At 40.4% G+C, this 24,334-nt stretch overlaps 1 protein-coding gene across 1 annotated transcript; it reads right to left on the minus strand.

Annotated features, from left to right (window-relative positions):
• Positions 1 to 613: 613 nt before the first annotated feature.
• slitrk6 (SLIT and NTRK-like family, member 6) lies at positions 614 to 22,045 on the minus strand. Its single transcript, XM_085399079.1, has 2 exons — positions 21,483 to 22,045; positions 614 to 4,825 (listed from the first exon to the last, which is right to left on the minus strand). The coding sequence occupies exon 2, from the start codon at positions 4,808 to 4,810 to the stop codon at positions 2,273 to 2,275; it is 2,538 nt and encodes an 845-aa protein (XP_085255205.1). The 5' UTR covers positions 4,811 to 4,825; positions 21,483 to 22,045; the 3' UTR covers positions 614 to 2,272.
• Positions 22,046 to 24,334: the final 2,289 nt, after the last annotated feature.

Genomic DNA, 24,334 nt, shown 5'->3' on the forward strand with positions numbered 1-24,334 from the left:
ACCTTTAGAGGAGCATATTGCTTATGAGTCTCATAGGATCAAGCAGCAGAAGATCATTTGTCTTCCCTGCTGTGTGCATGTCTGTGTGTGCCTCTGAGAGTTTTCATACCTTAAATGATGTGCGTGCATACAGAGTTTATGTATTTAGATGTCAGTGGCAGTCTGTGTTACGTGTGTATTCTTGGAAAGCAGTGTCGGATACATCAGTTATGATAGAAAGTAGAGGAATTACAGAAGATCCACTGTTTCCCCAAGTGGAAAGAAAAAAAAAAAGTAATGCAGTAGAGCATGGCTGGACAAAAAGCCTGCCGCCACTGTTGTGTGATTAAGGACAAGGTCTGAGCCATTGCGGGGGGGTAAATTATTCACATAGCTGGAAAAAAAAAAAACCCAAATGTTGTTTACACAAGTACATCCTCGCACGTATGCTGTGCAGGACTGATAGCACAATGAGAGAAAATGTCTTTTTCGAGTGCCTGGTGTGGCAATTAGCGCATATAGGGTGCGGTGTTGAGAAGCAGCAGCTTTGAATTCTTTTATCTTGAAGGTAAAACAGGCTGGATGTATACATGAGTTAGCCATAAATTACTTACAAACCATATGTATACTGCAATTCTTTATTTCCTCTTTCAATTACAAGTTCTGTTTATAGTCTGTACAGCACTGAAGGCACACAAAAAAACAATAGATATAATGGAACATAAGTATATACAAAATATACAGAATAAATAATTAACTCTAGTTAAGTAGAAAAGCTACAGAGTGTGTGCTTACATGAACCGTTCCAAATGTTGAGTTTCCAAGAGTATGAAGAGCAAACAGTATAAATGCAGAATAACGACAATGTCTACATTGCACATGTCACTCGCCAACTCGTCAGCTGTTTATAATGTGAGCTGGGAAACAGAGAGAAGTCGGCTGGAGTCTGTTTTCTATCAGGCTGTCTGTGGAAAACTGGACCTTCGCTCGCTTTCGGGCAATGTTATATTCCAGGAAGTTAATAAATGTCAGCACGAGGAACGAACAATGTTCCCAAATGCTGTTGTCAGACAGAAAATAGTGGCACACGTCTCACACACAGACACTCAGACACACACAGATCAATGATATTCCACATTAGTGGCTTTTTCATCAAAAGCTTAAAAAAAACAACAAAACAAAACAAATTTCAGCAGGACTCTGATTGTCATGCACCATCTTATGGCATTTGATTAGTGCAATGCATTTTTACAACATTACAGTGGTGTATATACTTTACTTGAAGTGCTCTACTTACTGACTCAAGAAATAAAGACGTAGCTTGTACAAAAATAAATAAAGTTCCTATGTCGTGTCAATTAACTGACAGAAGGATAGCTTTCAAACTGCACTCCTATCCCTGTATTTTTTTTATATATATATATATATATATTTTTATGTACATGTTGGCAATTTGCTGACTCTTCGGCACAATGAGCATTCTGGTTGCGGCAATCCAGCTGGCTTATGTTGACAGAGGATGTAATCAGGTCATACCCAGAGTCAGGGTAAACTGATTAAACAGCATTTCTGGGTCAAGTGATGATTGAAATTCACTCACTTCTTCCCAAACATCTGCTTTATTCCGTCGGGATGTTGGAGCGTGAGGGGGATGGGGAGGGTGCTATGTGGATCGATTCATTTGGCTGCAGTAACACAGCAGAGATGTAATTAATCATTTAAAAAAAACAAAAAAAGTTGGTTTCAACACAGGTCTGTTCAACAGACTGTGAGTTTTAACCTCTTAAACATCCAACAGGGTTCGTATTAGGGTTGGGGTTTAGGGTATTTTCATAAAGCAGAAGCTGATGCTGTTTAAATGAAGCTCTGTAGTTTTCATCTAACAGTCTGTGTGTGAATGGTGTGTTCCTCTTAACCCTAATCCTGAACTCAACCCTAGACAGCACACGCTCATCTCGCGTTAGGTTCGGGTTTTGTTTTGGCCACAGCAAACTGAATCTTTGAAGATGATGTTATATTTCAAATGACGTCTCAGTGGTCCTGTGGAGATTAAGCGGTTAAGTTATATTTGGCCATAAATAATGACACCTTTTACCAGCTACATAACATGGCTGTCAACAGATGAAACATAACAAAAGAATCAACCAATTACATTCTGTGCTACAATTTAAGAGATGTGCCCATCATATATCTATATTTATATTTTACACTGTGGCAAGTACAAGAGGGCAAAAAGGACAAGGCACTTAGATCAAACATTTTATGTATATATATTTATTATAACTTCATAAGCTCAGTTAAATGCAGTTTGATGCTCCAGAACTTCCAAATAGTCTGGTTCAGTATGCAGGTTAGCTTTGAGTTCAAAGTACTCGTTTTTTGTTTGCTCAAGCATGACCTTGTGCGGTCTTGAGTACATAATTGTCTCCATTAGTTTCACCTCCTCCTGGTGCCCTGGGACCTGCATGTCTACAGCAGGCTGAAGCTGAGGCATATTTTTTCTCAGGTATTCTGTTATTCCCAGCTGCTGCAGCTCCTTCTCCCTCTCCAGAATGTTCCTGTACAAGGAGTTGGGGTTGCTGAGAGTGACAAACTCCGCGGGGCACTCTCCGGGCATGGATCTGAACTTTGAGCTGGGGTTTCCCGTGAGGGGCGACGTGTTCTCCTTCTCCATGATGCTCCGGCAGAGGTGATGCTTGGAGCTGGGCTCGTCGAGGTTATAATCCATATCGGCGTCGTGCTCCTTGTGCTGAGAGCAGTAGGTGGGGTTGCGGCAGATCTGCACGATGGGACTGTGCGACCTGTCCTCGTACAGAGTGGTGGACCCCGTCCTCTGTGTCAGAGTGTGGTGAGTGGTTTTCTGCCCATACATGCTGTAATGCAAGTGAATGGGGGAGCTACTGCTGGTGTTTTCTCGCGGCTGCTCCTCTGCTGCTTTTTTCTTCGCCCTCCGCCGCCGCCGATGCACGACGAACACCACCAGCCCAGCCGAGCAGAATATGACCATGAGGACAAAAACAAGAAGGCTTAAAATGAGCACAGACAGTGGGATAGTGTCTGTGAGTGAGATGAGGAGACTCCTCTCATCGCTGTTGGGCCCCAGGGTGGCTGTCACACTCTCTTCATTTGAGGGCAATGGGTGGTAGGTCCCTAAACCGGGACAAAGCACCTCATGATGAAGGCTTCTCAGGTCGGTCTGCATCACTTTCTTTGGCATGTGACACAAAATGGAGCCCACCACTGTGTCCTTTCTCAGTTTCTCTACCCATTGTTTGAGGCTGAGCAAGTCACAGCTGCAGTCCCAGGGGTTGTCCTCTAAATAAATCTGCTCCAGCGAGTCGAGTTGATCGAGCACGTTGCTCACTGGCAGGTGCATAAGCAGGTTTTTTCTCAGGTTTAATTTGGCGAGAGGCACGTTGCGAAATATCTGCGCTGGAAGAGAGCTGAGCAGGTTGTTATTTAATGACAGCAGCTTCAGGTTTGGCAGGGGATTAAATGTGCCTGGTGCAATCTCTTTGATGAGGTTGTATTCCAGATATAGGTATTCAAGGTTGTGCAGTCCTACAAACATGGTAGAGAAAAGCTTTTCAATTCTGTTGCCATTTAAGTAGAGCTTTTTCAAGCTGCTTAAGCTGAGGAAAGTTTCATTATCAATGTAATCGATTCTGTTGTTTGCCAAGTTGAGCAATTCTAAACTATCATATGTTACAAAGTCGTACTTCAGAAGTTTCTGAATCATATTTCCCGTCATAACGAGCTTAGTTGGGCTTTCCTTAAGTATTCCGATATCTGACACCTTTTGAATTCCTCGGTCTTGACAATGCATCAAAAACCCAGCCACGGGGTGATTGTGACAAGAACAATGCTCCACACAAGGACTGCTGGGAATGTGAGATGGTGTCAGGATTCTGCCGTCATCCTTGGCATTGACCAACTTGGGAATCTGAGCTACTTTGGATGAGGGAGTAACAACCATATCCAGTGACTTTGACGGCTCCTCCAAGGGAATATTGGCGTGGGATGGACAGAGGATGTCCCGCTTCACCTTTGCCAGAATGGACCCCTTGAGGTCATGTGGTGTGGTGCAGATCACATCGCTGATTGATGATTGGGCTCTCATGTTCTCCATCCAGATTTTTAAATGTAAAATGTCACAGTTACAGACCCAGTCATTGTCTTCTAGGAGGAGTTCCATTATGCGCCCAATATGCTCCAAAAAGCCGACATAGGGCAGTGTCTGGAGCTTGTTGCCACGCAGGTCCAGGTGGGTGAGTGGTACAAATCGGAAAATGTTGCTGGGTAAAAACTCGATGGAATTGTCATTGAGGATGAGGACCTTGAGGCGGATCAGTTTGTTGAAGGCCCCTGGCTCGATGACCCGTATGAAATTTGTGTCAGCTTGGAGAAATTCCAAATTCACCAGGCCTTGAAAAGTGTCCTCTTTCAGTGTGACGAGGAAATTGCTATTTATATGGAGTTTTTTCAGCGAACCGAAAGTGCTAAAGACCCCTGGCTCCAGCTCTTGTATACTATTACCCCCGATGTGCAGTGAAAGGGCACTCTTAAGCCCTTCCATTTCCTCAGCACGGAGCTCAACCAAGTCATTCTTGTAAAGGTTCAGGTGGAAGGGCACACCTGCTGGGACTTTGATTTGGGAGATTTTGCTGATGTTTCTCTGCTCGCAGTTAAGATGAAAGATGCCGTCTTTTCTCTCGCAAGAGCACAAGGAGTCACAAGACTCACTAATGGAGGATGATGCCTCTGAGGGATGGATATCTTGGGATTGGACCGCAGCGAGAAACAAGCCGATGAAAATGACACAAGGCAGCATTTCGGCCTGAGAAATCTGTGAAGAAAGGATGGGCAGAAGGGGTGGGGAGGAAAAAGAAAAGTGTTAAGCAACTATGTTGCAGAAGGTCAAACTCAAACACGATGTCCTAAATAACTGTGCCACTTACACGTAGCATTAAAATTATATTCAGTCTCATTGTCAGTGATCCAAATGTCATTTAAGTTTCATATGTTACAACAGCAAGTTTATGTTATGTATGTGTAAAAGTGTAAAATTATATTTATGAGTGCATCATATGCATGACGAGTAACACAGTTCTTGGGTCAAAGCCTTTATGTAGTGTAGAACTGTCCTTGCACAGCCTTAATTGCATGAAAAATATATAAGACTAGAAAACAATGCTAACAGTGTCCAGTATTCTCTACACATTGTGTTCAATTTATATGAAACGCTCATTAGTTTTAATACAATTTCCCACTCCCTCTTATAGTCAGCATGCTTTACCTATATTTAGATTTATACTTGCACACTCTGATTTATTTGCGAATATTCTCTTGATTTATTGACTTTTTAACGTATGACTATGCTGCAATACGAAAGAGACCATCTTTGTGAGTAAATTATATCGTATTAATTTCTTATGAGATATACAATACATGAATGAATTTCATGCAAACTTGTGAGGCAAACAGGACAACCAGATCTCTGTTGATCATCCGTGGCCATCACAAAATCCAACATCTACTGCACAGCAAAGGTACATATTTTGTTATTTTAGTGGAATTGGAAGCAGCTTCACACACTTTATTTTTACTGGAAAAAAAATCTTGGAGCTTCATGTTCTCATCATTTTTTCTTTCACTTTAGTGTGTAATGAATGCACAGCAGTGGGCTTATTTTTCGCAGGCTGTGAGTGTGTGTGTGATCTGAAAACACTGTGTGGTTTTTGAGCTCTGACAAAGCTGTTTTGATGCGACTGGTTTCGCCAGCATTGTCAGAGGTTTAGTAAGGTGTCGTTAACAGTTTTACAAAAAGGGGTGGAGATGTCTTAGCAACTGTGAAAACTCTAAGAAGTATTCTCTTCTTTCTGAATGTTTACACCTATGTTGCCTTTACTCAGTATATGTAGCATCATCTCTAGCTAATGGCACGCCTATTCATCCAATAAAACACTTCAGAATTAAGACTCCCTCCCGGGGCACTGCATTTTACCGATGAGTAAATAAATTCCACAGGGTGAGGACTGAGATCAGACAGCAACTCTTCCCAGTGACTCAGTGGGATAATGGTACATTATTTAAAAAAAAAAAGAGGCAGAGCGAGAGAGAGAGAGACTCATTTGACTGATTTCTCTGCCCTTTATATGCAGGCTCGTCTGAACAAAGACGTAGTGTGAGTCATGCAAATGCAGAAGTCACTTCAATCCATGTCAAAGCAACATTTAGAACAAGCATTCTACATTTAGAACGTGAAATAAATGACCCCGTTTTATTGCAAAACCAGCTAACTCACATGAGGCTGGACTCAAAGAGAATTAAATCTGAGCCAACCCTGTATTCATACATCTGAATTCTTTCAAATACTCTTGACTGTATTATTTTACAAACTATATTAAAGCAATAAACCGAAGCGTGTGGAGGGGCAGCTCGGTCCACTGAAAACCAAATCAAACTGTGAGTAGGATTTATGTTGAATGACAAGGGAAAAGCTGAAATCTGATTTTAATGATGAGCAGCCTGCGCACCACATTGAAATCTATTACATTAAGTCGACTAAAATCCCGATGGATCAAAGGCTAAATCACTCTTGGGGGACTGGTGCAGAAGTGTAGACATCTTCCCTAGATCAAGAATCATCTAGATATTCACTGTTAACGAATGGGATTCTTCAAAGAGGAAAGACGTGAGAGATGACAGCCGTTCTTGTTAACGAATGCGATTAGTAACTGGAAAGCTTCATTCTGGCAAGACGGGGCAAGCCAATCCAGCCTGTGTTTGTCAGAGAGTGAAAGCTATGACTCAAGATATCTATCGAAATAATACTCAACTGTCTCTCTTTACAAAGCTGAGGAAATATCTCCCCTTTACGCAAAGTCAGAGACATGTGGGGCATATTTTCTGGGGGTGTTTGCAGTTGCCTGTGCCCTAAAGCAGTAATAGAAAAAAATATCTTTTTTGGTGTGCAGACTAGAGATACACCCTGTGAATTCATCATCAAAAACCACACTACTGTTTTGGGGAAAACAACAAAAAGACTTTAAAAAAAATGTGAAGTTTTTGATGTGTCAGTTTGGATGCTCAATTTTTTTTTTGTCCTCTAATTGTAAAGTTTTAGAAAATTACATTTTCTATATAGCCTAGAGATACAGACCAAGGGACCAGCAGGCATTCATGTACCAATTAGCTTAATTACTGTTCTGAAACACATCAGACGTTCAGATTTTAAATGCTTACTACAGTCTGACTATAAATATAACAATTGTTCTGTTTACCAAGTCAAGCAATCTTCACACAACACACACCTAACCCAGGGAGACAACAGAGAGAAGATATCAGCTCCATGAAGCTAAAACATCTCTGAAGTTATTCCCCAACCCTCTCCGTGCCTCTTCTTTCCTTCTTTCAACTTTTTGCCTCCCTCACCATGCCTCCATGCATTTTTGGTGCCACAGGGCAAAGTCAACAGTATTGATGAAAACCAAGACAACTCCATCTTCAACATCTTTGAGGTTCAGGCATATACCCCAAGGTCATTCTCCACATACCTGCAATAACCGATAAGAGACTTTACACTCCTCACTCCATGGACCCGGGAAACACTGAATAGCGAGAACTCTAAGAAATATAAAAACCCTAAGACACTCGTTACATTACCAAAGTAATACATTACTGGTAATGTCACTGAACTCTTACCTAACTCAGATGGCACCAGCTTCAACTCTCATAAGTGCACAAAGAGCCAAAAAGGAAGCTGTAGTAAAAGGAAATGTGTGGACAGTTTTTTCTTTGGCTAGCTTTACAGCATATCTATTTAGACAAGTTTCTGTTTCAGACTGCAAAATCTGGCCTGGGAAGTATTTAAATTAAAGCACATAATGTAATGTTATTACAGTAGTTGAGCATGTCCTCTGCTGCAGCATTTTACACTTTACTGTAACACTTGCAACCGTGAGCAGGCCAGAACACAAAGTGTGCCGGTGAAAAGATGTGTTCATTTTTTTGGGGGGAATGAAAGGAAAAGCGATATACTGAATGCCAAGGAATGGTATTCTTACATTGCTTTGGAAAAAGAAAAACAATTCAATAAAAGGCACAGAAAATTTGCAACACCTATAATTCCTGCAGTGCTTAATAAAGACAAGTTTACAACGTTTGGGGGAGGGAGGTGAAAAAAACCCCATCAACCCACCAAGCAGAAAAACGTAGTCTAACGAACACAGATATTCGATGTCAAGTTTTTAACTGATGGTATTTTTTTGCGACTGAGTGATTTCTGTTGTTTTAATTATAGTAAAAGTGCAACTGCTCAACAGTGGTTAGCCACAAGTGGAAATTTTTGATATACCAAACCCAAGCGGCATACAGGTGAGACAACCGTAGTAGTCCACAAACGTTTCTCCTCAGGTCATTTTAAAAATTTCCTCCATGAAGCAAGCTTTCTTGCTAATGTATGCACCTCAATGCTGTTACAAGTGTCCCTTTAGTGAGCAGGTTGCATGTGGGAGATCCTGAAGGGGAGAAAGAAAAGATGGCTGGATGGATATTACATTCCTCCAATAACACCTCTGATTCTACCACAGAAAACAGCTTCTTCTTCACTTCTTCCCTGCCATGCTGATTACTGAGAGAAACAAATGCTTTCAAACCCATGCTAATAACATATTGCAGATTGCAGGTAACAAACCGCACCTGCATCGTTAGCCAATTCCTCACACCCTCATCTGTTCTTCTCGTCCGTGACCCTACACAAGTTTCTGAATTGGATATTACTAAAATACACTGTCTGTTTCTGTGTTAGCAGATCAACAGCAGACCTTTAAACTCCTGTTGTTCTCAGATTACAGTCTCCTGTTAATTTGACCTGCTTAGTAAATCTGGTCCTGAATGCACTAATAATCTCGTGATCCCCTCCCTTACTCATTTCTACAGGGAATCACCACAACATCAGGCAGAATGCACAGGAATAATTAGTTGAATGTTCTTGCCTCGAGGGAAATCTGGCGCTCTGAATCTGACTGGACAGGAGTACAACAATAAGGAGACCAACCACTCTTTGAGAAAGACAAGTTGCTCATTATAGATCACTCACTGAGCTACTGTTTAGATACACAAAGGATGAAAATGTCTCTCAAACAGTGATGATGTCTTTTAAACTGTAGACTATTCTGCATTTATGTTCCTGTCATCTATCCGGTATGTCGTACAGAATTGAAAATGTCAGATTATTATTTCCCTTTTGTCCAACCAACAATCCACAAAGCAAATAGATTTGAATAATGTGTTGTAGTTTTAAACTTTGTAATAGTTGAATGCAGTTTATAAAATCCCAAATATAACACATCATTCTGGTGTTCTGCAGTCTAAGTTTTACTTAGTGTGATCTTAATAATCTTTGGCTCGGTTTCTATGATTTCACCTCTTATGATTCTTGCTCAAATGAGGTGAGGAGGAGGGAAACTGAGGAAGAATTAAGGACTTTATGGATTGGCGTGAATTTGAGAGTCCAGCAGGTGGTGGACAGAAGACTGCTCTTGAAGCTGAAATCAGCCAAAGGGACTGCACCCTTTATTGGCTGTTTTATGTATTTATACAGGAGAACTTTATTAGGAATAGTTATTGTTTTGCTATTTGGGATATGTGGTGTCATATCTGTGTTGAACCTGCCAGGTCAATGTAATTTCCTGCTAAGGATTAATCATGGATATATCTGTTTATGTTTCTAATTAACATCACGTTGGCATGTCTTCAAAACACTGCAGTCAAGCGGTCACTAAATAAATAAAAACGTAGATTAAGAATCAATAGACATTTATCATTTAATGGTCTCTGCAATAATTTATATTTACAGATGGCTAAGCAAACTCATTAAAAGAGGAGGTAAAGTGATGGAAGAGAGGTATCAGAATTGGCTATAGGCCACCAAATTTAAGCTTTCAAAGCCAAAATTTTCTCTGAGTGGTGGAATTGCCCTTAGACCTTTCCAGCTGCTTGCCCCCCCCACGTCCATGTGGAAAGGCATGGCATTTATTTTAGAAATCAGTCTTTCGCTTCTGAATTCTTATTGCAAAAAGCAACAAGAATGAAAGAAAATATTTGAATCAACTTTTTAAAGTCTGTATTTGAAAAGACATACTCACAGATTCCATATACGAAAAGAAGATATTAATGTAAAATCAAACATTGGCAAAACTTCTAAGCTGTGAACAACTTCCACATTTATACAGTTAGACATCACTGGGAGTTAAGCAATAATCATTTTCAAGCATTTCTATGCAGAACATTGAGAAATGTGACTATGTACTCGTGTTTAGCAATTAAAGATAATGTGACAAACCAAAATGAGACACAAAAATCTCATTCGTCAAACCTATTAAATTTACATTGTTTAGACAGCGATAATATTCAGACAACATCTCCCAAATCTAGTGCTGAATAATAACTGCAGCATTTCCCTTTTTATTATTTATATACATTTGATTGCTCAGGAGTCTGGTGGAAGTCATGGGACCCAAGGCGCTCACCTTTGTGACCCTAATGGCTTGTAGGATAATATGAAATGGAAAAAAAAAAGACTATTAACAGATGTTATCGCGTGCTGCATGATAACACTGCAGAGAGCAGATAGAGAACGGCAGTAGTTTGATGCTCTCTTCCTACTGGATTTCAAACAGACTCCTCTCAACTGATCCATTTTTCAAGCAATCAATGTTGCATGGAAGTCGGTGTGATGGGCGCAGGAGATGAAACATTCTTCCAGTGCCAGTCTTCTGCTGCACTCTCTTTTTTTTTTTTTTACACATTCAAATGTTCATCTCGTGCTGTTCAGACAATTCAATTAGAGATCTACTGAAGCCCTATGAGATCGCTCCTCATGCATGCGAGCGAAGCCAACTCATCACCCAAAATCGAATCAGATGAGTGAAAAAAAAAGAAAAAAGGAAAAGCAGCATGGAGCGAAGGAGAGTAAGACATCAGAGAGAAAGTGAGGAAAAAGTCTGTTGATGGAATATTAATCATAGGCCGGGTTCTTTACCATCGCTGGAACATACACAGGAGGCTTTGTCCATTTATAAAACCAATAAACACCCTGTTAATGCTTCTGCTGGACCGGTTATAAATTGTATTGTTCCAGTGCAGTGAAACACTCCATAATATCACGGAACACCCACAGTGAGTCCACTGCCCCCCGTGGGTATAATATGTCAGAGTGACAAGGCCTCGTCTATGTGACTGTGCGAGCACTCTCACACAGAAAGCCATGAATACACAAATGCTTATCTTCCACGCAGACTTTTACAGCACTGCTGTAAATAAATGTTGTCTTTTTATATGTTCATTAGTGTGTCCATTCAGACAAGTGCACGCATGATATCTGAGATGATGTAAGCAGCCAAATGACTTTAAATAACCAAAGATAAGTATATCCAAAAACTTTTTGCATGCATTTTCAATATGAAACTCACTTTTGTGTGTGTTATCAATGAAGCGTATCCCTTTGTTTTACACAGGAGCATTTTCATCTTGACCCTAAGTAATCTTTCTAATCAGTGTAAAGGAAGTTTTAAAAAGCCTGTGGAATGATCACTGATGTCTGCCTGCAGCTGCCTTTGCCTCAAACACTTTGCTGGTCTCTCAGTCCACTTTCAGTGGCGCTCAGCAGAGGTGCCAGTTATTTGTTGGTCTTAGTTCTCCATTGTTTCCCCATAGCTACTATACAGGTCCCCTGAAGCACACAACAGCCCCTTGTTTCCCCCATAGACATCCTCCAATGGAGGCTGTAAGCCAGGACGTCTGGCTGCCCTTGCGAAACTGGGTTTAGGGTCAATAACACCCGCTAGTGTACGCCTAACTCCATAGAGGACAACCATGCGTCACTCTCACTGAACCTAAAAAATTAAAAAATTCCTCTCCTTATATGAAATTTGCTCCAACTTTAAAGTTTAATACATGCAGCATGTTTGATCAGGTGACCAATGTGTTAAATCATCAAGATTTCAATAATTGAGCTAAATGATATGGTTGCCATAATCACGCAGCCCTAGAAACAACGCAATCAAGTTTTATTCTTATCAACATTTCTGTAGGACAAGTCACTTTCGAACAGGCAGATGAGTCCAGAATTCATTACTTGGTAATCTAATGTATCACATAAGTAGTGTGAGAAAGCGATGCAGCTGAGCAGACCTTTGCTGATAAACTTGGAGCATGTCCCTTTGCAAAAGTCACCAAAAATCCACACTGCTATGGATTCTGACAAAGACATCTCACTGCTGACAGCATTTCAGTATGAATGGACTGAATGTGGCTTTATCACAGCTTGACTGTGACAAACTTTAAAATGACAACTGTATTGGGCATTCCTTTGCAAAGCCAGGGTTCATACTAAGCATGCCATCCTTACTGAACAGCTCGTGTGCCCTTGCTTGCCATTGATTTTTGCACTCTTTACGCCCCTGACAGCACACTGCAGCACCACTTATTTACCATCTGTACATTTGTCATAGTTTCTAGTGGACTGACAAAGACACACACACTATAGATACAGTATATGACAACAAAACAAGGACCTGGATTTGCACTGTACTAAGTATGAATGCACACCATCCGGTTGACAGTTCCGAACATTATTTTTAGATAATATGAACACAGTCATAGTCGTGTTCTGTCCTCGTCACTGTCAAAGTAAAGCACGCTAGAGCCACAAATAGCCCATAAGGCATAATTCCTTCTTCTGTTGCAGGAGGCAACCTGATGTAGCATGAAAGACTTGTTATCCCTAGTGGCACCCCGATGGATAGAGCCATTCTCTTAGCTCGCTCAAGAGTGATAAAAGTCACTCCAAATTAGTGTTTTGGACATATCATGGAGATGTCTTGTGGATATCTCACAATATTATTGGCTTTTCACTTGCTCTTAAAAGCATTAGTCACCTCGGTTCTTAGCATTTTATGACCTTAGTCCTCCTCATTGCTAGGCTACCTGCAGCTGCGATGATTAATGGATCCTGACAACAGGGTGGTTGAAAGAGTAGAGTTTAATTCACTGAAGTCTGAAGTTCTCTGACAGTTTAATCCACCTGTTCACCACCCGCAGCAATAATGTAAATATAATCTGTACCAGCACCGTGAGACTGAAATCCAAGCAGGTTTAGAATCAGGATTCTACAAAACAACTTTTATTCAAACATATGAGCCAACATCTGACATGTATTGTATTGTTCTGCATATGGTTAATGAGGATTCACATGTACAAGGATCAGGTTTCAGAGCTCTTGCCTGTCAAGTCCCTGTGAATGGAGCGATATCATGTGTTTCCCAACGGAATTGTTGATCTATTGCTTCATTTTGCTTGCGGTGCTTGTGCTGAAACGTTTATCAAAACTTTCCATGTGCCAGCGCAAGTGAAAGTGACTGTATTGCATTTATTCAAATTTGAATCAAACATGCATAAAAACAAATCCAGTAAACCAATGTTAAAGACATTTCAGCTGTACATATTTAGTTGGATTTTAGTTTTGTAAGTGCAGTAGGTATGACTGATTTAGATTTTAATTTAAAAAATAAAAGTTCAAAACGTTTTTTTAGCTCCTAGTTTTAGTTTTAGTTAACTAAAGTGCATCCACCTGTTAACGGTCTATATACATCTATTTTATAAAATATATATATTAACACTGACTGAACTTTCTGGCCCTTTGTTTCAGCATGGTGGAGGTTTTAGTGGAAGTATTGTGCTTTCAAACAGGCCAACAAAGATCCTTTTAGCTGTGTTGGAAGCACACAGCCTTGGTGATCAGGGGAGCGAGGCTGATAGCACACGCTCTGCTGGCTGCTACAAGGATTGCATCTTTAGAAACATCATCAGTGTCCCGATGAAAAAAAAAATGAAAAGAAAGAAATTCGATTGGCTCTCTGCTTTTCTCATGCTGTTCAGTAGTTCTAACAGCTGGGAGCTCATCCCTATGGTAAGTCATAAGCAGATACTGAACTTCATCATGCATAGAGACCTAATACATCTTTATGGCCATTAACTGACACAGTTAACGCCACAGTTTTGCTTACTCACTACCTTGTGTAACTGCATAGCTTCCTCACTTTCTGCTCTCTGCTGGTGGGCCTTAATTTCTGATAGAGAACATATGCATGATAGAACTAATAATAGAAACACAAAGGCAGTGTGGGATAGGGAGGGAAGAGGGGGTGGCTCAGCTCCCCTGGCAAGCTTGATTTAGAAGGCCTGCATTTCCAATGGTCTGTTTAACTAATGCGCAGTAATTAGTTCTCCTGAAATGAGCAGGCGAGTTACGCCACTGTATAGTAGGATCAAGGTATGTTTTGTAAAAAGACCCATCTGCACCAAACAGATGTATGTTTCTGTATACCTTACTGTCGCTTTAAAAAAAAAAAAGAAAAAAAAAAAGGACACTTTCTATTCAGGAGTGACTCACCAGCAGGACTGGCAAAGTGTAGATACATTTGTTCACTATGCTCAATCTAGTTTCAGTGCTACCTGGAAAGTCAGGCAACTGAAAGCAAAGCCAATACTCTAAATAAAGTAGAAAACAGTTTTAATAGAGATTGTTGTGTTATATCATTATGAGATAGCTCTTTGAGAATATTCAGTGAGTGTTTCATATCTTTCTATCTCCAGTGTAACCATCCTTAGTCCTTTCAGCCTTTCAGTTGTTTCTAATGTCGATTTTAAAGCATGCCCTCCATAAAAAAAAGGGCCACAGGGTAATGGTAATGACGGTCTTATGATTCGCTCCATAAATAGGTGTAGATCAGCCACTTGGAAAAAAACAAAAACTTCATTCTCAAAGGAGTCACATATTATAGGTAGACAGGCCTGGCTACTGAGAATAAACAAAAGAAAGGGCACCACCTAGAACATTCTGTCATGTCAGTTAATCACAGCTTGGTTTCTGTGGTCTACAAAAATGCAGGCAAGTTCATAGACAACCTGAAAATCTGAAAATAGAAACTTAAATTATATTAAATCTCTAAAAATACTAACTCGCAACAAAAAACGATTTTTATATTTTCATATGCATTCTAGTTAGATATCTGCAATATACCAATACTGGTCTATTTTGAAACTTTCAATTTGAATTTATAGAAACTTCCTTCCAAAAAAAACTACAAATACATAAAGTGATTGTCAAACACAATCGAGCTGTAAGTACATTTTTCATATGACATGATGGATTGTCATGTACTGTGATCACGCTGGATATCCTAACTGTGCAATTATGACTGGTATCATTCAAAAACTAGAGTCTTCGATTATTTTTAAAGCAAGGATTAAACAATATGTTTTCCTCACTGTTAAAATTGATCGTTAGGATAGAAAAGCTCCATTAAGAAAGTTATTTTACCATTTTACACATAGAAGCAGTTTCAGAACATAAAAACATACCCATTTACGCATTTATGTTTGAGATCCAACTCAGAGCTGTTTTACAACATATTCATGCAAATATTTAAAAATGCACAAAAGCCAGGAATTAAAGGGGGTCACCACACGCATTGCAGTAATGTTACAATTAGTTAACAGTCGTCCTCAAATTGGGCATGTGGCTATTTCTGGGAAATGTGAAATGATTTTCGAAAATCCGGTCCTGGCTGATTAATTGTTCTTACAGTCAAACACAGAGCAGCTTCCTGCTCTCTTATTTTGCTCCATTATTTCAAGAGTTTCATCAAATCTGTCATACAGTCGGCCTTGGTAGTTGCCTTTTCTTTAATGCATGCATTGCAGTTTTATGATATTGGCATCAAATCTAATAATTTTTGTACAAATTTCTCCACCTGCTATCTGATGTAAGCCTTTCAAAAAAAAAACAATCGATGCATGTGCGCCTGGAATTGCCCACCCCTGGGGTAGTGGTTTATCAGTATGTGTTTTCAGATGTCTCTTGGTTCTTAACCTTTATATAACTTTTTTAGCTACCTCCCAGTTTTTGACCACCACCATAAATATGAATGTATTCATAATGACTTGCCCGGTTAAAATATTGTGCAAATGTTTATTGCACAACAGTGCAGACTGGCCCAAGTTCAACTTCAGTGGATATCCTATCAGGACAAAACAAACATTTTTTGGATGTAGAATCAAAGCAGTTGTTTCTTCACATTTGGTAATTAGACTTTAGTTACTCGGAGAAGATATGAAACTATTTTTTTAAAACACAGCTTACAAATAAGTACTTGTAACATAGATTTTCTCTGTATAACTCTGCTACACGTTAGACAGCCAGTCACTGAGATCATTAGATCTTCGCACTAGTATGCTGTCTGCTGATTGGCTCTTTAACACTGATGAGATTTACTTCAAATATACTAAAATTTAGTATCAAATAACAAGACATTATCCAACACTTGGTAGGATGTAATCAGTCTGATTTATCAGTTTGATATTCAGCCTTACGTACTACACTCTAGCTTACTGTTCGTCAGCAAAACCATGACGAGTTTACTAACTGAACAAAGTATTATAAAGTCATAAGCTGTTTTTTATGACCACATCTGTTAGTGGCTCTGTTCATTAGTAACAGCTGAATGGTATGTGATCAAGTGACAATTCATCAAGACGCCTACTAAAAGCAAAGAAAGAGGGAAGAAAAATCTACAAGCCATATGTAAACGTTGCCTGTATGTGTTTTATATTTACCTGACAGGATCTAGACTATGATTGTCATAAGCGACTGCACATTTTCACATATGGGTGCAAACTTTGAGCCCATGTGTGTTCATGGGAGAAATGGAAAGATGGCGGCGCAGCTTTTTTAGCTACGTTGAAGGTAATAGGATTAGCACAAAGTCACAGATTTATCTTTTACTGTTTGGGAAACATGGAGATGGATCATACACACACACACCCCCACCACCAATTCTGATTCTCCCTCTGCTCTGCCCTTTCCCTGTTTATTCACCAGGCGCCTCCATAATTCATTACTGTGTCATACTAGAATCAGTATAACTTGCTTTATGATGCAGAGCCAGTAGAGCTAAAACTCCACCCTATCTGACACTTTGGCTGATGCAAATTTGCCTGAAGGAAATCCAGTCTATGGTCAAGGGAAATAAGAAGACTCATTGGAGCTGCCAGTATCAGATGCAGCAGCAGACTTAAGCAGTACACACAGACAGAGGCAGAGCTTACGGACCGATAGTCAAAAACATTTTCAGACTGGCACCATTGAGCAAGAGTGGATGGTTAGATGAGAAGATTGATAGATGTTATGTCTGTTTGACTGCATCAGTAACACCAAGGTGTAATGTCTTTTTAAAAGGAAGATAAAGCTGGTATATTTTTACATAATTCTTGTCTGGACACATAAGACAGCAAATTCAATGCAGATTAAGTTCAAGGTGTCTTGCTTTCAGCCTGTGCATTTTTTTTGTCAGTTAATTGAGTGTGTGACAACTTAACTGCAGAGACTCGAGCTGACCTGCGCCGTCCAGCTAAACAAGACCTTTCAAGACCAATTAAGTGGGAGAGCCACAGCGGGAAGTTAAAGAAGCTGGACAGCATTCTAAGCTCCTGCTAAAACCTGTTATCAGAACAAAAGCTTCAAAGTCAAATATAAGACTCAACGCCACCCATAATTCCCTGTTTGTTTTTGAGATGGATTACTCCGAGCCAAATGAAGTTCCCGGAATCACAACAGACACTGCAGATTAAATGCATATACAGGCAGCACAGCACACGCTGCACGTCTGCCACAAGAAATGTGTACACATCACACGTGACGCTGCTGCAACAGAAGGGAGTGTTGCGTTTCAAACAAAGGTGGGGGGGGGGTGTTATTGTCCTAAATAATCTGCTCGCTGAGCATTTCATCAGAATGCTAGCAGCAGCCCATCAAATTCTATGTGCTACTTTTCCAGCAGAAGGTTTTACAATATTCATAAAGTGCTTGGCAAAATATAAAGATGGATAGGTAAAGGCTCAACAGCTGGCGATAATGTTTGGTGTCAAGACAATGAACAATGCTGAACTTGTAAAGGTTTTTGAGGTGTGTTGAAAATATGCAGTACTCAATAGCCAGACTACGAGAGATCTATGGGGACCAAGCTCCGTTCTCATAAATATATAAACATATTTTAGAGCGTAAAATATGCTCTAATATAATTTAATCCCTGCTAGACATTAATGTTTTCCCCAAAATGTGGCCAAAGTATGCACTTTTTTATTGCCCATATCTGGCGCTGACTGACTGCACTGGTCCACCTTAAACAATTCTTATATTAAATGTGTTACAACATTTGGGCCACATCTGGTCCACACTACACTAATTATAACCCACATTAATACCATGTCTGGCCCAAACATCTGAGCTGTCAGTGCCAAAAAGATCCCAGATAAGACCCAGATGTGTTTACTATGTGTAGCAAGAAGCACTTAAAAAAAAAAAGAAAGAAAATCCCTCTCTTCCTTCCCTCAGCCCCAACTGGTCACTGGTCTTATGACCCAGTGTTTTGACTTTTAGTTCATTTTGATGTTTATAGTATGTTTAAGCTCATTAGGTTTCCTATGTTCATTTGCTTATTAGTTCCCCCTTGTGTTTTCAACCCCTGTGACGTCCCCCCTGCCCTTTCATGTCTGAGAGTCTCATGTTGTCAAGTTCATGTTGTCATGTCTGCGTCTCATTATGGTTCCTGTTTTATTTTGAAGGGGTCCTGTGTTCCTATGTTCAATGTTTTTAGTTTTACTCTCCTCTTGTGATGTCCTTATGTTCATGTGTGTCAGCTGTTTCCCCATGTGTTTCCGTTTCCCTCATTATCCTCCTGTGTGCATTTAGTCCATGTGTCTTCAGTCATTCCTTGTCAGGTCGCCTGCTCATGCACGTCACAACTTCAGGTATCCATGTCAGTTCACCATGTTTAAGGTTTTTTCATGTTTAGTTTTAGTTCACCCAGTTTAGGTTATTGTTTAGTTTCACCTATGCTCTTTGTTTGTACCTTGTTTCCTAGCCTCAATAAACGGCTTGTTTTTTGTAAATCCATGTCACGTTCAGTTTTTGGTCTGCGTTTGAGTCCTCTCTTGCAAACACATACAGTCTGCCTCAGCCAGACTGTGACAATAACTTACAATATAAAGTGCCTTAAAGGTGACTATTGCTTTGATTTGGAGCTATATAAATAAAACTGAACTGAAGTGAATTTTACAGGTGTTTGTGCTCAGTCACTCCTTTGTTATGTTGTGGTTACTCAGGAATGTGCTACCATAAACATGCACTTTAACTGCTCCTGATTGCTTTCTCTTACAATTACAAAGTATTTTAAGAACTTTTTTATCGTGTTATGACAAGTCCTGCCTGCTAATTTACACCTTCCTGCTGTGACACACGACCACGAAAAGCCAGAAACCTTTCTCCACTGAAGGAAAAGAGAGCCTTGTTTACTCCCAGGCTTTTCTCCCCATTTCCCTTGAAGGTCTCCCACCAACAGTTGCGTGCGTCTACTACTTAAAAGTCAGGCGGCTTTTAGCCTGGGGGGCTGAAACAGAATGAGGTGGAGTTTGGGCCGGAGAATGCGAGACAGTTGACTTGTTGCGTCAGGCTAGAGGTTGTTTCATTTCAGCCCGACATGGGATAGCACATTAGAGCCCCACCCCCAAACACCCTAGCAGTCCATGGCTTCAGAGTGCGTATGTGTTTCTGCGCTGCCTTGTTTCTGCGCTCGCTCTGACCGTCTATCAACTTTCCCCGAGCGCCCCTGCAGTGTTCCCAGGCACCAATTACGCCAGGACTTGTCCCTTTCCTCCTCTGGATTGGAAGTGATGCGGCTTGCCCCTACAGGGTCGACACCACCACTACACCCACATATCAGTGAGAGATTCTGCCAGCGCCCGCGGCCCTCCTTCACCACAATCCTGGAGAAATGATAATTATGACATCCACCCACTCAACAGGCATGAGATAGTTCAACTCCCTTGCCCCTTGTTCCAGCATTTTTTTTTTTCTTCCTTTTTTTTTTTTTGACTGATTCAATATTACGTGGGCTCACGCTGCCTACTTCATCTCCGCTCTCTGATACATAACTGCAGGATTTCTCAATCTGACAAACAGCACACTAATATAGTTTCACCATGGCCAGAAGCTCTACCCTCGACCCAGAGCTGGCTCTGAAATCCGCAGACCACTCACACCTGTGGCCAATTTCCTTTTGGCTACTCAACTCATTACAGACAACACCTACCCTATTCAAACATATTTGTGTTTCCCCTTCACTGCAAACAGTTTGTTCAGTTGTAGGGGACTAACCACGACTGCACCACCTGATATCCACGATTAACATCAGCTCTTGTTTCCCCTCTCTCTATAATTCCCTGTGCCTGGGTGACTTTTTTTATTTAGGTATTATAGCAATGGAGCTACAAAGCTGGAGGGGGGGAAAAACAAAAGAAAACTCTTAACACTAGAGAGCCAGACAGGAAAGTTGTGATTAAAAAAATAAATAATCAAATGTTATGCCATCCAGGGCCTATAACTGGGGCATTACCTTATTAACCATTATTCATCCAAGCAAAAAATTGGGGTCCAGACTCAATTAAGCAAACTTAAAGATAATCAGACAGGGCTTTCCCCATTAACTTGCACTTCCTCTAATTGAAGGGGGAAAGCTGATTAGAAGTAAGGCACAAATGCAGTGCAGATCTATTGAACTGCCTGTGATTAGAGTGTGAACATGCACGCTATAACAGCGCCGTGTGAAACGTAATGAGATTAATTGGCTGGCTCTGCTTCCTGATTGGCTCGGTTCTGTCAGAATTTATGACGCAGCGCCCATTAAAAGACACCTGTGACCACTAACACTAATAAATATTCATACGCCACAGATATAATTAGTGATGGCCGAACGCCAGGAGGGAAGAGCGAAGTGTGAGGCAGCTTCAATCTGTTACCGCGCAGAGCTCTTTTAAAAATGAGCCACTCACTCCAAAGTTTTGTCTTTTTTTTTTTTAAATATATTTTTCCTTGTATGTAATACAAAGCAGAGCACAGGCACACCAGTCCGAATTTCCATAGGGGAGAACAGCGCCGTAGGATACAGTAACTGTGTGTGGCAGACAGCCAGGTGTGCTCGAAGTAATGGAGCCCCCTCAGGAAAACTCACAGCTCCTTCTCTGTTCCTGTCAAGTCCAGGCACTATTTTTTATTTATTTTTTTCTTTAAAGCTGTTTTCTGCCTGTGCTTTCTGACAATCTACACCCTCTGTTTTATAGCAGGTTTTTAAGGGGGGATAAAACTGGATGGTTACGGCACTGCAACATTCTTTAGCTAGTTAGAACGTGCCCGTAATGGACGCGGATTCCTTATCATTTAAGCTAACCCCAATAAACAAAACAAAAAAAAAAAAGGGGGGGGGGGGGGGGCAGTTATTTAATTGCAATGAAACAGAAATAAACTTTCCATAAATCACATCTGATCCATAACTGACAGAACATTGACAGAAAAATATTTACATTCACCGTAAAGTGACACTTACCGGATAAAACTGTTGAAGAAAGACGATGTTTAAGTCCAAATTTCACTGTACTTGGTCCATCAGTTAATGCGGGTAACCCACCACCTTTAAAAAGAGGAGAGGGGGGACGCGCAGGCTAACAGTTTCACTACAGTCCACGAAGCTCCTTATAAAACAGGCTGACACACTACAAAACTTCACAGGTTCCGTCAGTCCTCTCCCTTTTCCTTTGCGGTTCCTCACACACACACACACTCTCACACGCTTAATTATTCCGATACACCAGGACGCTTTGCGGTGAGGTTTCACTCCGGTCCCGGGATGATGAGCAGCCCGCAGCCTTCCTCCTTCCAGTCTCTCCACAGTCAATTAGGATTAAGTTGCAGGTTCGAGGCGACAGTGTTAAAACATTGTTGCCATTAAAGCGGGGCTATTCTTTAATCTCTCTTTTTTCTAATTATGCTTCTACGGTCAACTTAAAATAAAATAAAAATACAATGCCAGCGCGTGCCGTACCCTGCTCTCGCGCTGCGCCGCGCGCTCTGTGTAGTTAACCAATCTGCGATATATTGGAGTTGCTCGGTAATTTGCATGTTGTAGAGGTGGACTACAAGGAGGCAAGGCGGCGTCAAGGCGACCGCAGCACGCGGCTCTCCCGGAGACATTCAGACTTTCAGAATAAAAGCCTGGAGTAGATCAAATGCATTTATTTATTTTTATTTAAGCCTCTTTAATGTTTTGATCAATTTTACGACTTTTATCTATCACAAAACATAATTTAAATTTAATCACTCTAAAAAATGACCATACAAATATTTTTCATTTCTTTCCAACAACTGCCAGCCAACCAGAAAAAAACAAACAAACAAACAAACAAAAAAAACGTTTATTCACGAAGGGATATCATGCAACTTCCGGTACTTTAGTGTCTCTATATCGGGCAGTTTTATGCAACTGGGAAAGCACTGAAACGGCTATACAGAGCTCCTCCTCTTGGAGATTCTCACAATAGACCGAGAAAAAAAAACTCTTACACTGATAGGCTTTAAATAGCCTGGCTGCAGCACCAAGACCAAAGAATGCCTATATCAGCCATATAAGGCAACTAAAATAGTAGCATAAAAATATGCAAAGGTCTTGTAATCACATAAGTCAAGTATAGCATTTTTGACATAATAGTGTTGATTCTTATTTGTGAGAGAAGAAAATAATTTCCTGTGTGTGTGTGTGTGTGTGTGTGTGTGTGTGTGTGTGTGTGTGTGTGTGTGTGTGTGTGTGAGAGAGAGAGAGAGAGAGAGAGAGAGAGAGAGAGGGGATCTGCACAGTGGCAAACTAACACACCTTTCATCACACAGCAAACTGCAAGCTGGTCTTTATGTGTGTGTGTGTGTTGTGTGTGTGTGTGTGTGTGTGCCCTTGAACACGACACTGAAGTGCTACCACTTCCAGATGAGTTGTGGCTGGGCTTGACCTTTAACCTCCCTGTGGTGCAAGAACTAATAGGGTGTAAGATCATTATTATTCCAGATCATGCTCCTGTGTGATGAAAAAAGAATCAGACAGATCAAAACCGCTGAAAATAACCTTGGAATGCCAACTGATCATCTGCATCAAACCCAGGGTTGTAATTCTCTGCAGCTTACTCGCTGATCACTTTCAGATGGGCTGCCCCCCGCCCCAATGCAATCGGTTGTGTCTATCTGCTGCACAAAGCCAAGTGGGTTTGTCACGGAATTAGAGAAAATTTTACTCCCATCTGGAACATCACAGACTGGAGCAGTCATCTATTGCTTGACCTCATCGGTGACCCATCCCAGACAGATCATCTCAAAGGACCTGGTCAGAGAATTAAAGATGCAGGAGTGACAAATTACAACCTTTAAAAAAATTACCCAAGAACTTGTAATGTAGAGTTTAATCATGAGATGTAAAACAGGAAGAAAAAAAAGTGTGATTCATTTACACAACTTAATGATACCTTGCAAGCACATTCACACATTTAGACAAAAACAAAATTAACATTAAACAGTGCGCTAATGGCAGTGACAACAAGAGAGTACGGTGTATCTTAAAATGCAAAGTCACTCTCCAAATAATTCCCCAGCCTAATATTTCATTCTGGTAGAGTAAATATTCTGTGTCCTGTTCACAGAGCCCTGCTACAAAAAAACAAAGCAAAAATCATTTACGCTCACTTAAAATCAAATTCTTAAATTTAGACCATTACAAAGCTTGTTTAGAACCTGATACAAAACCTTTTCTTGACATTTTGGACAGTGCCCCCACCACCCCACCACCCACTTCATAATAAATATATAGTAGTAAATGTATAGTAAACATTTCAAGTTAATGACCTTAAATTTAATGACAACATACATTCCCCCCAAATATTCAGAATTTATCACAAGTGAGACAAAAACAGCACTGAGAGGACGCTATATGGTTAATAAACTGGCTGTAAGAACCAATAATACATATTACAGCATTACAGTCAAGAGATTAATATTGTGGAAATTATAACACAGAACCAATGAAAATCTGTTTCTCGCTGAAAAAATATAAAAACAAACCAAAAAATATGTGAATATGAGCGTGTAAATAAGTCACCTGGCTTTTTTGTTTTGTTGAGTTTTCATTCTGGTCCTCTGGATAGCACTGGTTTCTATTTTTATTGTCATATGTACATATCTATAGCCATGTGAATGTAGATAAATAGATCTATCTATGCATGTATCTATCTACAGTGGACAGCCACTCAAGTGCATTAATACAGCTCACTAAACCGATCTGTTTGTGCCGATTGGAGTTCATTGGAGTTCATTGGAACTACTGCATGTACAGCAATTCCAGTGTAAATGTCTATTCAAAGTATT

This window comes from Rhamphochromis longiceps, linkage group LG23 (assembly GCF_057381845.1).
Source record: "Rhamphochromis longiceps isolate RC_006_pf linkage group LG23, R_longiceps_female_GT1.1, whole genome shotgun sequence".
Taxonomy (NCBI): domain Eukaryota; kingdom Metazoa; phylum Chordata; class Actinopteri; order Cichliformes; family Cichlidae; genus Rhamphochromis; species Rhamphochromis longiceps.